This window comes from Mirounga angustirostris, unplaced genomic scaffold (genome assembly GCF_029215605.1).
Source record: "Mirounga angustirostris isolate CCGP_5_RB_7025 unplaced genomic scaffold, mMirAng1.0.hap1 SCAF_3, whole genome shotgun sequence".
Classification (NCBI taxonomy): Eukaryota; Metazoa; Chordata; class Mammalia; order Carnivora; family Phocidae; genus Mirounga; species Mirounga angustirostris.
The window spans coordinates 126,658,837-126,674,250 of NW_026991711.1; the positions used below are offsets into that span (position 1 = coordinate 126,658,837).

General features: G+C 35.0%; 1 protein-coding gene across 3 annotated transcripts in view; it reads left to right on the forward strand.

Annotated features, from left to right (window-relative positions):
• The window catches only part of SLC4A10 (solute carrier family 4 member 10), a 306,787-nt gene that overhangs the window by 157,393 nt on the left and 133,980 nt on the right, over window positions 1-15,414 (forward strand). For all 3 annotated transcript variants that reach the window (XM_045868750.2, XM_045868751.2, XM_045868752.2), the window contains 2 exons: window positions 4,807-4,945; window positions 13,242-13,402. In XM_045868750.2, the coding sequence (XP_045724706.1) occupies window positions 4,807-4,945; window positions 13,242-13,402 (300 nt within the window). The remainder of the gene's footprint in view (window positions 1-4,806; window positions 4,946-13,241; window positions 13,403-15,414) is intronic.

The following is a 15,414-nucleotide window of genomic DNA, read 5'->3' on the forward strand; positions in this document are numbered from 1 at the left end:
AGACTAGCCAAATCCTGAAGTTCTTATTCAGTTCTCATCATTGATTTTATAGCATCTGACATTATTGACTTCTTGTCCTTTTGAAGTCCTTTTCAAACATGGCCCGGTTATATTACTCTCCATCAGCTTCAAACATGGGCCCCTGTTATATTACTCTCTCCAACAGCTCTACAATCTATAAAGGCAGAGATATTTTTTCTGTTTATATCAGTCTAATTCACTGCTTAGAATAGTACCTGACCTGTGGAAGGTACTCATTAAATATTTAATGTATTGATTCTTTTACATATCTGTCTATTCTTTTTCTGATTCTTTTGTTAACTCCTCTTCCTTCTCCCAAATCTTAAAGCTGATTATTTCCCCAATGTTGAGTCTTTCTCTCTCCCTACTCTTTCATTTTTGAGTCCTCATTCATTATAATCATATGGCTTCTCTAAATGCCACCCATGTCTCTATCACTGACCTTGTCCTCTTTTCCAGAATCAAATCTCCAGCTGCCCTGTGACTATCTTTATATGTTTGTCCTGGTCACCTCGAATTTAGCCTATCTAAAATTTGTTTTTTGAGCTCTCAGTCTGTGATAGTGGTTCTCATTCTGACAACCATTTTTTCCTCCAGTTTCTTTTTGAGAAATAATCGACATACGTCACTGTGTAAGTTTAAAGTGTACAGCGTGATGGTTTGATTTACATATATTGTGAAATAATTACCACAGTAGGTTAATCAACATCCACCCTCCATTATCTCATATAGATACAATAAAAAAAAAGAGAAAAAAAATTCTCCTTGTGATAAGAATTCTTAGGATCTACTCTCTTAACAACTTTCCTAAATATCATACTGCAGTGTTAGCCATAGTCATCATGTTTACATTACATGCCTGGTACTTACTCATCTTATAACTGGAAGTTTAAACCTTTCAACCACCTTCTTCCAATTCTCCCAGCCCCCACCCCCTGCCTCTGGTAACCACACATCTCTTTTTCTGTGAGTTTGGTGGGGGCTTTTGTGTATGTGTGTGGATTTGTTTCTTTTTTTGTTTGTTTGTTTTGATTCTACAGATAAGTGAGATCATATAGTATTTATCTTTCTCTGTCTGACTTATTTCACTTAGCATAATGCTTTCAAGGTCCATCCATGTTACAACTCTCTTTTTATCAATGACACTATTATTTTCTCATTCTCCATACTTCAAATTCTTAATCATTTTGGCAGACCTATATTATCATTATAAACATCCATGCTACCACTAACATTAGCATCAATCATCCTCAGTAATATTTATATAATGCTTTATAATCTGAAAAGTCGTTGTGCATGCATAATTTTCTCTCTTGGGAATTCTTCCTAACTTTTTCCAAGAGACTAATTTTGACTATTTAAAATATTTAATTTACTATTTACTAATTTACTATTGTGCAATAAATTTAAAATTACAATCAAGGAGAAGTAAAGAGTGCTGTGAATTGGGATAACAGATGCCTAACTTAATTGTGTGCACATGAATGTGCTCATACGTGTGTTTGTGTGTGTATTTTGCAAGGCTCATTGGATAGGCTTGCTGAAGTATATTACATTGAAGTGGAGGCTGAAAGATACACAGGGGAGCTAGAGAAAACAGTGAGTGCAATGACCCTGACATGGAAAGGAACATGGTATTTTTAAGAACCCAAAAGAAACCTAATGAACCCTGAAAGAAATAACAAGGGAAAGAGTGGCAGAAGATAAGGCTAATGAGATAGTCAGGGTTTAGGGCCTCACCACAAACATTTATTTATATGGAAAGTATGATGCTATATTATATTTTATGTTATATGTATATTTTTCACTTTTGACTTCTGAAATCGTCTCAGTTGTGACTATTACAACCTAGTTTTTTAAATAACTGATTAATTGGTTTATTTTCACAAAAATATTTAATATTATAGAATTCAGTAATCACTATATGTTTGTTACTGATTTACTCATTCTTTTGTGTTTTATTTATTTATGTTAAAGATTTTATTTATTCATTTGACACAGAGAGGCAGAGGGAGAGGGAGAAACAGGCTCCCCTCTGAGCAGGGAGCCTGATGTGGGGCTCGATCCCAGGACCCTGGGATCATGACCTGAGCGGAAGGCAGACGCTTAATGACAGAGCCACCCAGGAGCCCCTTTCTTTATTTCTTCAAAGAAGATTTTATTTATTTAGTTGACAGGGAGAGTGAGAAAGAGAGCACAAGCAGGGGGAGCAACAAAGGGAGAGGGACAAGCAGACTCCCCGCTGAGCAGGGAGCCTGACATTGGGTTTGATCCCAGGACCGTGGCATCATGACCTGAGCTGAAGGCAGTTGCTTAACCGATCGAACCACCCAGGCGCCCCTCTTTTGTGTTTTAAAAAGATATTTGAGGATACCAAATGTTTTGTTGGAATAACATTGAATTTATGGGTTTTTCTGCTATTGAATGCCTTTCCATTAGTATACGTTCATTCATTTATTTAGGTCTACTTTTATATAATTTAATAAAGTTTTATAATTTTCATCACAAATGTATTGCATAATTTTAAAAATTTATTCCTAGATAACCTTATATTTTTGCTTCTAAAATAAATGGAGATTATTTTTTCCTATTAGGCTTTTAAATAATTTTTACTATAGTATAGGGATAGAATGGATTTTGTAGTTTGTGTCCAGCAACCTAGTAAAGATCTCTAGGTAAACAATCAGATAATCTTTTAAAAGTATAAACCAAAAAGGAAACAATGAAGGCAAAATCCCCAGGCATCCTTTTTTTTTTTTTTTTAATCGTGAGAGTGAATTAAAGAATGGACAAATAAAGTTGGGAATACTTAGAGTAGGGGATAATTGGAAAGGAGGTGAAGTTATAGCTACTGGAATGGAACACACTTGATGAAGGGAATGGAAGTGAATTTAATGATATTTCAGAACTTCCCCTGGAGTATTCCTCATAAAAGAAAATACCTGATGTGGCTCTCAAGCTGTGACAAGTGCCTTAAATCTAATTGACTGCTGGCTTGCCATTCTCTGCTAGGTGACTCTTATCATCAATGCTTTTAACCTTAAGAAGTTTATCAGAAATGCAGGGATGAGAGATGTGGTATAATATACAATGGAGTATTATGTAGCCACCAAAAGGAATGAAATCTTGCCATTTGCAATGATGTGGATGGAACTGGAGAGTATTATGCTGAGCGAAATAAGTCAGTCAAAGAAAGACATGTATCATATGTCCACTGATATGAGGAATTCTTAATCTCAGGAAACAAACTGAGGGTTGCTGGAGTGGTGGGGGGTGGGAAGGATGGGGTGGCTGGGTGATAGACATTGGGGAGGGTGTGTGCTATGGTGAGCACTGTGAACTGTGTAAGACTGTTGAATCACAGACCTGTACCTCTGAAACAAATAATACATTATATGTTAAAAAAGAAGAAGAAGAAGAAGAAGAAGAAGAAGAAGAAGAAGAAGAAGAAGAAGAAGAAGAAGAAGATAGCAGGAGGGGAAGAATGAAGGGGGGGAATCGGAGGGGGAGATGAACGATGAGAGACGATGCACTCTGAGAAACAAACTGAGGGTTCTAGAGGGGAGGGGGGTGGGGGGATGGGTCAGCCTGGTGATGGGTATTAAAGAGGGCACATATTGAATGGAGCACTGGGTGTTATACGCAAACAATGAATCATGGAACACTACATCAAAAATTAATGATGTAATGTATGGTGATTAACATAACATAAAAAAAAAAGAAATGCAGGAATGTCCTCAGTGCCTTCAACTCCTACACACAAAAAGAAAACCTATTAACACCTTTGGATGTCTTCCCTACCCTCTTTTCTGTAGCCATCACACAGTGGAATGCCACCTCATTTATAGAATGGGCAAATAGGTCAGATTAGACTAACTGTCCTCAAGCAGTCCCTCTAAAAACAGGGGCTAGACCCAGTTAACTGAACTGGAAACTCTAAGGCCGAATAGCTGGACTGGAAGCCTTGTAGGAAACACTGTCAGTCTATGTCCCCAAATTATATAGGTCTCTACTTCAGAGCCCCCCAAATTGTAAACAACATGTTCTTTCTAGGAACATCATGTGCACCCTTGAGATTGTGTGTCTTGTGTCCAAACCACACATTATCTTTCTCCCTTACCAAGAACATAGTGACTTGCGCCATAATCGTAGTCACAAGAGATCTTCAAATGTTTAAGCAAACACTACCAGTAGATGATGTAGGGCACCGATGATTTGGGGTTTGGTTTCCATTTATATAGCATTCTGGAAAAGGCAAAACCATAGCAGTGGAGACCAGATTAGTGGTTGTCAGGGGTTGGGGAAGGGGCAAAGGTGTGACTATAAAAAAGCATCACAAGGGAGTTCATGGTGAATTACATTCAGTGTAAGTGAATTTTATTATAGTGTGTTCTGAATATTACCATAAAGTATAGCATATATGATGATAGAAAATGTGTGTATGTATATGAGGGAGATACAGAAATAGTTTCTATGATGAGTGCTATAAATAATCCAAAAATAATCATAACATTTAATATTATTTTTGATAATATATATATTCAGTATTTACATTTTAAATAATTATCTCCCAAATTATACTAGACTTCATGTAATGCTAAATTTAGTTTAGTTTTTGTTTTTGTTTTTTTCTAAATTTAGTTTTAATTTCCCAAGTCTCCTCTAGATGATTGTCATAGTCGGGGGCAGGGACGTGTGAGTTTGGAGTTGTGTTGAAGTTGGTGACCAGGAAATTTTAAGCTTGAAGTCATGGTAATGCATGTTCATGTCTCTCACTTTCTATAGACACCCCATCACAGCGAGTACAGTTTATTCTTGGAACTGAGGATGATGATGAGGAACACATTCCTCATGACCTTTTCACAGAACTGGATGAGATTTGTTGGCGTGAAGGTGAGGATGCTGAATGGCGAGAAACAGCCAGGTGAGGATTTTTGTTGAAGGGTGAAGGTATACTAAATAATGTTCGTGCTATTGGAAAAGAGATTTGTAAAGCCACGATTTTGCAAACATCCGTGAGTGCTGTTGATTTCTGCAATTGCTCATCTGGCCTGGGCATATCTTATAATGGGATATGGGTCAGAATGAAATCTGAAGGCAGCAATTATAGTAAACAGTGATGCAGAGCCAGCAACAGCTGCAGCCTGAAAGATAAACAATAGCATAATTTGTGTGTCATCAGGAAAACAATAGGAATCTAAAAGTAATTTATTTCTATGTTTTCAACTGCTGGCCTGTGCCCAAACTAGGGATAATTATATGATAATTTGAGTGTGAGACTTTTTTAAAGAAAGGGAAAACATAAGAGGCTTTAGGTATACTCCTGGATTTATTTATATACTATTTGATGAGGGTAAAAATATTTTGTAATGTGTTTCTAGGATATATATACATCTAAGCATAGTGTTTTTTCAAAATAACTTTTCAAAAATTACTTTTCTGTCAACTGTAATTTTTCTATATTGCCATATAATTGATGAATTGCTATGAAAGAATAGTAAGCTAAATTTTGCATTTACTTTTCATTTATTCATTCTTGCCTTTTTGCTCATTTATTTAACAAACATTTATGAATATCTATTATGTGCCAGGTATAACGGATAGAAAACAACAAAAATCTTAGATCTTGCCTTTAATAATCTCACAGTTTAATGAGGGATTTAGACAAGTAAACAAAGTTGTAAATACTGTATAATGAATGCTGTGATGCAGGTGTGCACAAGGAACTGTGGGCACACTGAGGGTTGTCCTTTAACCACTGCTTCCCAAATTTTAATGTGAATACAAATCACCTGGGGTCTTGCTGAAATGTAGACTCAGTATGCCTCAGACGTGGTATCTCAGATCCTGCATTCCTAATAAGCTTCCGGCTGATGTCACACCAATGTTTTTGGTTTGAGGATCACATTTTGAGTAGAAAGGACCTAAACCACAAGGGTGAAGGAGAAGGGATCAAGACAGCTTTCCTGGAGGAGGTGATTCCTGAGCTGGCTCTTGAAGGACGAGTTGGAACTAGCTAGGAAGAAAAGCAGAACGGGCGGTACTCTAGGAAGAGGAGGCAGGATATGCTTGAACACTTCCATTGACTGTTTTGTTAGGTTATCCCTTCAATGGTCACACAGCTCTCCTTGTTAGAAATTCTTTCTGTTGGCTATATTTGTTTGTGGCCCAGGGACTGAACAGCCCTTTGAAAGCCACACTACACCACTGGATCATATTAAACTTGTGGTTGTATTTAATCATTGCCTTAACTCTATCCAGAGTTAGTGTGAAATTAAATGTTCAGTCATGATACTATAAATAATAGTTAATTCTTCTTTGATGTATTTTGAATGGTCTTTACAGGTCCCTTTTACTTAAAAAAATACTAGAAGTAAATAGAAGAAAATTAAAATGGCTATTATCTGTTCATCTCTCTTAACATTTAAAAAAATAAAATGAACTGCTAGAATTTAAAATTCCAAAAATATAGAAAGAAAATAAAGCAAAAATATCCTCTACTCTTTTTCATGTTACCTCTCTTCAAAGGCAATCACTGTTCTTGTGTCTCTTGTAAAAATTTTAATACCTAGATCTGCATGAAAATACAATAGGGATTATATACAATGTTCATGCCTCACTTTTTCACTTAATAATATACTTGGACCCTTTTCTGTATTATCAATACAGATTACTCAATCTTTTTAATGATTGCATTACATTTAATAATATGAATGAACTTTAGCCACTCTTGATAGGGATTTAGGTTGTTTTATGCTTTTGCTACAAACATTGCTGCAGTGATCATTCACATGTATGTTTTGGGTTATTTTGTAGATATTTAGGTAGAAGTTCCACTTCTACCAGTGGAACTTATGTACCAATGAGAGCAGGCTTTCAAATTTTTTTTTTAAAGATTTTTTATTTATTTATTCATGAGAGACAGAGAGAGAGAGAGAGAGGCAGAGGGAGAAGCAGGCTCCCAAGGAGCAGGGAGCCCAATGCGGGACTCGATCCCAGGACCCTGAGATCATGGCCTGAGCCGAAGGCAGATGCTTAACCATCTGAGCCACCCAGGCGCCCAGGCTTTCAAATTTTGATAGATATTGAAAAACTGCCTTTATAAAATGTTTTAGTAATTCATATTCTATGAAAAGTGTATGAGAGTGCTTATTTTCCTCAAACCCTTGTGAGACTAAATCATCAAACTTTTTACATTTTTTTGCTAATTTTATAGATGAAAAATAAATCTCATTGTAATTTACATTTTAAAAATTATTGGTGAGATTGAACATATTTCCAAAAATATGCTTTAATTTCTTTTCCTGTGAACTAAGTGTTCATTTCCTTTACCTATTTTATGTCAAATCATTTTCTTTATTTGCCTTTTTTAATACTTTAAGTTAATGTTATGTTATTCTGTCTGCATTCCCCTTTTTAGTGAAAAAATCATGTAAGTTAATCATTTTCTTTCTGAAGCTTCCTATTATAATATTTTAAATATAGAACCAAACTTGCAATAGTTTTTATATGACTTGGTAGATTTTAAGATTAAGAACCATCTATCCTGCTTTTTTCTTCCAACCGCATCAAAAACTAAGTGCTTTGGACTTTTTCATGTATATAATATGAATGTTCATCTTTTTTTTTTTTTTTAAAGATTTTATTTATTTATTTGAGAGAGAGAGAGAGAATGAGAGAGAGAGAGAGCATGAGGAGGGGAGGGTCAGAGGGAGAAGCAGACTCCCTGCCGAGCAGGGAGCCCTACGTGGGACTCGATCCCGGGACTCCAGGATCATGACCTGAGCCAAAGGCAGTCGCTTAACCAACTGAGCCACCCAGGCGCCCACATCTTTTTTTTTTTTTGATGACAGAAAAACAATATATGATCATCTTCTCCCCCAATTAGCATTATAACTTTTGCTCTCTCATGATTGAAGAGTTGTTGATAAGGAATTTAAAGTGCAAACTTTCCTGATTAAGGCTAGAAACATCTGTCTTCAACTGGTTAGAAAAAATACTAGGTATTCCTGGATGTCAGGAAGAAGGGATATCTGCTGGGTATGATGACTATGAAGCTCTGGTTAGTTTGAGACTCTTTATCGCTGAGAGGTACTTTTTGGAAGCATTTCTTTTATATTCCTTTTTTCACTGTCATCCTGCATGGTAGAGCTGAGAAGTAAGATTGGAATGTGTATTTTGTCAGGAGTAACTCCTTTATTCTTAAAATGGCTGGTGATTTTTCATCCTCCAGATCAAATAGTGATCTGTTCCTTTTAAGCAGTAACTTCCTTGTGACTTGCTCACTCTCATGAAGCTCTGTTATGGCAGAGCTTTCTCTTTATCATAGTTGAGCAGATAGGACTTTATCATGCTCTCATGGATTAACCTGAACAACATTTGGGATAAACAAAAGTTTATCCCAAACCACTGAAATGTATTGCTGTTCATTTATAAAGAACAGAAGAGTTGATCCAGTTAATTATTAGTATTCTCTAATGTTATTAAATAGGACCTCTCTTCTTAGCCATGCTTCTGGAACCCTATGCATGGTACAGCTATTTGAGGTTCAAGGAGACATCTGATGAGCAATCAAAATAGTAACATTGAAGAGGAGGGTAGATGAATTTTGGCTGAGACACAATACGTCAGCAAAGAACAGAGCGTATTTACTGAGGACTTAGAAATGTAGTGAGTTTTAAAGTGGCAGAAGTAATTTTGTTCTGGTTGCCCTAGTTCATCTAAAAAGATTAATTTTAGTTAATTTAGGACTCCATCTGATTTTCCAAATGCAATAAATCATTAGCATAACTATTTGAAGCACTTCTTTCTTTTGATTAATATTCCAGTGGAGATTAATAATTTTCTACCCTAAGAGTAGAAATAAAAAGGATATTTTATCAGCACATTGCACCTGTCACATATCACATCTTGAATAATTCATGCCCACTGTTGTTGCCAAGCAAAACTTAAGCAAAGTTTTAGATTTTGAAACTAAATTTTTGAATCATAATTATTTAATAAATGTTTGTGAAAACCAGCTGTTCACTTTTAAAAACCCTAAAAGAAGCCATATGAGAAGGGCTAATGAAATCAACACAACTACAATGTCCTGCTTATAAATAACATATCATGTTATTAATAGAAAAGCATGCAAAGATACCACAGCTGTGCGATTATGAAGACAACATGTTTGACTCACTGTGGTTGCCCTTTAAAAGTGCTTCCCACAAATGAGCTCAGAAGAGACAAAAGCAGGGGGTAGCAGTTGGCCTCTGATACATACATGGTGGTGTCAAAAAGGATTATTGCATCAAAACAATTTTATTGGTTCTCTAAAGGCATGTGATATTCAAAATTAGGAAAGGTTTAAGTCGTCATTAAGATTTTTCCATGAGATGTGAGATGTGACGATAACATGGATTAAGAACAGCTAGGGGCACCTGGGTGGCTCAGTGGGTTAAGCACCTGACTTCAGCTCAGGTCATGATCTCAGGGATGGAGCCCTGTGTCGGGCTCCCCTCTCAGCGGGGAGTCTGCTTGTCCCTCTGCCCCTCCCCCTGCTCGTGCGCTCTCGTGATCTCTCTTGCAAATAACTAAATAAAATCTTCAAAAAAAAAAATCTCTTTAAGAACAGCTAATATTGCTATGTTTGGATATATCTCACTTCCCCTTTCCCTTTCAAATAGGCACGTTATGATTACATATGTTATTGTCTAGCCTCCACCCAAACCATGTCCCTCCTCCACCATCTGTAGCCTCAACTCTACCCAAAAGAGGATGTTTTCTCTTAAGAGTCCATAACTTCTCCCAAGGCTGTAATTTTGGATGATATTTTACTTTCTATTTGGGTAGAACCAGAGAATAAAAATTCCTAGAAAAGTTAAAAGGAATTAGTAGGAATAGAATAAACAGAAGGAGTTAATTTCTAAGGAGAACATCTATTTCTAATTTGCAGAAGTATTTTATTTTGTAGATTTTTAATATGAGTATTGTAGAAGAGATTATCATCTCTTAATTCTCAAAGAATTCATGAAACACCTATTTTATGTTGCTGCTGTTTAGTAGAAGGAGATTCCAATGTGTTAATCATGGATGAAAACAGATCCAGACACACTGTAGGAAAATCAAATCATCTCAGAGTTTAAATCCGCCCCCCAACGAAAATGTCATACAATCGGCCTACAGTTTTGATTTTCAAAATCATTGTTCATTACGTCTCATTCATGCCTGTGAGACTCTTGTTTGCTATTCAAACAAATGTCAGCTGAGTTTATTTGAAAACTGGAATAAATTGCAGCACTTTAGGTCATTAACTGCAATCAGGCATTTTGCAACTGACTGTCTATTCAGTGACTACAAATCTTTAAACAGGATTTGGTGTGTTCCCATACCTCTTAATTTCCATCTTTGAAATATGAAATGTAATAAAGAAGCAGAAAAGAGAGATATACATATGTATTTGTGTGTGTGTGTGTGTGTGTGTAGAGAGAGAGAGAGAATACATGTATAGGATATATACATATATATTTTATATATATATATATATATGTCTTTTAAAAATAATTATTTAAACAGCTCTTAACGCTTTTGGCATCATTCTGGAGTTGGCCTAAAGCACTGAATCTTGAAATGTTTAGACTTGATATTTGTAACTTGTGAGTTTCTTTTTATGGAAAGTATCTTATGCTTCTTCCTATAATATTCGTAAAATCTATGGCTAAATCAAGCTAGCATCCATATATTTGGTTACCTTAACTATCAAACTGGAATTCCCAGATATTCCATTCTTCTTTTCTAAAGGACTAAGCCTCCAATCTGAAGGAAATTATGCTAAAGGAAGGACGATACCTTTAGATTTGTTTTTTTTTGTTTTGTTTTTTTTTTTTTAAAGATTTTATTTATTTATTTGCGAGAGAGAATGAGAGACAGAGAGCACAAGAGGGAGGAGGGTCAGAGGGAGAAGGAGACTCCCCGCTGAGCAGGGAGCCCGACGCGGGACTCGATCCCGGGACTCCAGGATCATGACCTGAGTCGAAGGCAGTCACTTAACCGACTGAGCCACCCAGGCGCCCCCTTTAGATTTGTTTTTAAAATTTCTTTTCAGAGAGACACATAGATCAATGGAATAGAATAGAGAACTGAGAAAGACCAACCCAAGTACAGCTACCTGATTTTTGAAAAAGAACAAAAGCTGTTTAGTGGGAAAAGAATTGTCTTTTTGTCAATGGTACTGGAACAATTAGAGATCTATAGGTAAAAATATTGATACCTCATAGTGTCTACAAAATTAATTCAAAATAAATCATAAATCTAAATGTAAAACATAAAGGTATACAAATTTGAGAGAAAAATATAGGCAAAAATCCTAGGAGGACTTAGGACCTAGATGATGAATTTTTAGACATGATGTCAAAAGCACAAACCATAAAAGAAAATATTCATAAATTGGACTTCACCAAAATTAAAACCTTTGTGCTGTGAAAGATCCTGTTAAGAGGATAAGGACAAGCTATAGACAAGGATAAAATATTTGCAAACCATATATTTGACAAAAATATTATATATAAAAGATACAAAGAACTCCCAAATTTCAACAGTATGAAAACAAATTAATTAGAAAAATGGGCAAAAGCACAGTCTGGAAGTGACACACATAATTTCTGCTCACATTCCTTGTCCAGAACTAGTCAATAGTCATATGGTCTCACCCGGTCAAAAGGGAGCCAGGTAGTGATAACCTAGGTAGAGAGGGACAACTAGTTGATGAACAGTATTAATGACCATCACATGATTTATGAAGTATTATGGCCCTATCAAAGCCTGAATATCATTAAGAATCACTAATATGAAAAATTCCCAACAGTATACACAAAAGTATTCTATAAAATTGCCAGCATTGAAGAAATATTGTCAGTGATTTGGGGCTTAAATGTAAGTTTTTTCAACCTTCAAGTGTCTTATAAACTCATGATAGGTATTGGTATTCCCTGTTTGTCAGCTGTTGGCAGGCATACATATTCTTCCCTATTGGTTTCCTTTTCATTTCCTGACAACTTTTTGTTTCCTGAACAGTGAGGATGGATACAGCTTTCTTTATCTTTCTTGGAACTTTGCACATTAATCATTTCTGATTAATCCTTTTGGTTAGTTATTTCTGGCTGATCCACTGCTTCCCTAACTAGTTACTACTGGAGTTAGATCATTTGATTACATACAACAATAATATAATATTTTATAGAGAACTTGAGTGGTATTGCATAGAGAGAGGAAGTTAGAGCAAGAATGACAAAGGAGAGGAGAAATGAGGAAAATGGTGGATGGAATGGGAGGAAAAGCAATTTAGGCTTTATTTAGGGTTCATTAAAAATGGTGGAATTAAACTGGTCATCTATTAGGATTAGAGAACAAGTCTCTAAAAGAATAAGAGATTTAGTGCTTGTGCCAGAGCAGTGGAATCACTGGTTTCTTTTTATTCCTTCCATTTATCTTAGTTAAACTCAGATATTATTATTCATTTCACTCTAAGAAGACAGTGGTCTCCCATTTGGCATCTTGACATCAAGGCTCTTCTGTTCTCCATCTGGGCAGCAAGGCCCAGGGATTGGAGGCTAAGCTCCATTCTCATAGGATTCTGTAGTCCCTAGGAAATGACTGCAATCACTAGATTTCATCCAAACAGGCCTAATGAGTATTTTTCTTATAGAATAGGCCCCAAATTATACTAGCCTTCCTATCAAATGGAAAAATTACCAAGAGACTTAAATATTCCATTTTGAGACCTCCCACTGAAGAAATATGAGTATTCTTTCATTTTCTTTTGCATCTTTTCCAATTGCCATTTTTCTTCTATGAAGTATATTCTATTAAATCTACAGCAGATTCATTGTGACCACTGAATAAACATTTATATTAAGATAAATCACAGACCTGTACCCCTGCAACAAATAATATATGTTAATAAAAAATTTAAAAAATATTTTTTCAGAGCTCAACAAACTAATAAAAATAACATTTGAGTTTTTCTTTGTCTTCTATACAACTTCCAATGATGAAAAGAATGCTTGTTAAATGGAATTAAAATGAAATAAACCAAATGATTTGGGCTAGTTTTTACTTCCAAACCCACAAAACCAAGAAGCAATGTGACTATCTTTCTGTTTCTACTTTTTATTCTTGGGACAAAGGATCATTCATCTACAATATACTATTCAATGTGCTGATAATGTTTATTTGTGTAGGTGGTTGAAGTTTGAAGAAGATGTGGAAGATGGAGGAGAAAGGTGGAGCAAACCCTATGTGGCTACTCTTTCCTTGCACAGCTTGTTTGAGCTGAGAAGTTGTATTCTGAATGGAACTGTGTTGCTGGACATGCATGCCAACACTTTAGAAGAAATTGCAGGTATATCTTTTTTTTCCCTTAGTCTATTTCACTCATATGGGCATAGCTGATTTCTGTTATTCCCTTTTCCTTATAATTCTCTATATGTGTACCTTTGGAAAATTAATTCTATGATCAGCATATGAGACCTTAAAAATAACTTTCTCCTACTCCCTTATTTAAGATAAAAGAAGTTGAATCTCAGAGAAATGTGGTCCACCTTGTCAGTGGCAAGTCTAGAACAAGAACCTAGATATCCTGACTCCCACTTAATATATATTGTTTTCTCATGGAACACTACATCAAAAACTAAGGATGTACTGTATGGTGACTAACATAACATAATAAAAAATAATATATATTGTTTTTCACTACCATGCTTAATTAAGCTGTCACCATTAGGAAATTGAAGGAAAAGAACCCATAAAGCTAGAGATAGATTTTTTCAATATTCAAATGCATGAAATAATCAGATAAAAAATCAGTAGATAGGGAAAATGTTAATGTAGAATAGAACAGAATATCTATGGCCATTTGTTTTAAACCGGAATAAAACTCATGAATTCCAGAGGATGCCAAGCAATGCAGTTGAGATTAATTTGTTATTTAATATTATGACTAGCCCCTGGGATGAAAGATTTGTATTAGAAGCCTATTATGTCTATATAACACAAGCAGTTATGTTTAGGAAGCATCTTACTGTTACTCTAGAAATAGAGGAAAGAACTCCTGTATCTTTCGATCTGGAAGACAAACACATTTTAGTAAAAACAAAATAACACAAAAAGAATTTTGAAAGAATATAAATAAAATAGTTAATGGAGATTTAAAAAATAAAAATAAAGCAAGGACTCAGGAGGTTTTTAAAAAATTTTTAGTTTGGAAAAAAGAAATAAAAGCAGTTCCATGTAGAAATTATTTGTAAAGTAGAGGACTTAAAGGAAACTTTAATGTCTAAATTATATTGTAGAGATGGGAAATTTTTTGATTCTGTAAGTGAAAGAATATTATACAAAAAAAATAGACATAATTTAATCTTCAGAATAGTCTCATGAAATAAGTGTCATTCCCATTTTCAATAAGAAAATAGAAATTCTGAGACTTTCAGGGCCCTTGTTCCATCTAAAGGCCTCTGACTGTAAGCTGTGTGTTCCTTATATTACACTACAACCACTGTCTAAAGAAAGAGAATGGCTTGAAGTGGATGTTGCCCACATTTTAATGATAGTTTAATTACTTTAAAAATTATTTATTTGGTTATTGGAGCTGATAGGCATGCGTACATTGCAATATGTGTGGAAAGAAAGTAAGTATGGAAAGATATCTTGGCCTACAATATTAAGCAAAAACAAAATCAAAACAGAAAAAAATGGGTTAGATAAGCCTTCTTTTCCTTCTTTCTAGAGTTTCATGCTACACCTATAAAGAGCTTTCCCTTTAAAATACATAACTAGAAAAAATAAAATAAAATACATAACTAGAGCCAAAAAGACTATATAAGTTAAATACAGTATATTTTTCAGAAAAACACAGGATACAGTGATGGATAACAGTAAATCAAGACTTTGAGAAATTGGTTAACTTAGGAATTAGTAAATTTCTTGTGAATGCTGGAATAATAGCTACCCAACTTAATTTATTAGCTTTACATTATGGGGTCCTGCGGATAGCCCATAAACATTTTTTATGTTTTAATTAGGAACCAAATGACATTTTCATTAGTACTTTGCAATTTAGGAAGCTCTTTTTAGTAATTCCCTGCTATCTTTTTGATATTCAGAACAAAATTGGGGCTTACTATTATGATTGTTTATCCTTCATAAATGAAGAAACAGATTCAGAAGGTTAAATGTCTTGCCCAAAATAAGGAGTTTATTTATGTCAGTGAAAACGGATTAATCCAAATGATTTTTGGATTGGCTATATCTAATGAGACGGTCAGATTCTTCAACCTGGCAAAATTAACCTCAGAAAACACCCTTCATAGTTTTACCAGGTTTTTAATTTCTTAAAGCATGTAATTTCTAATGCTT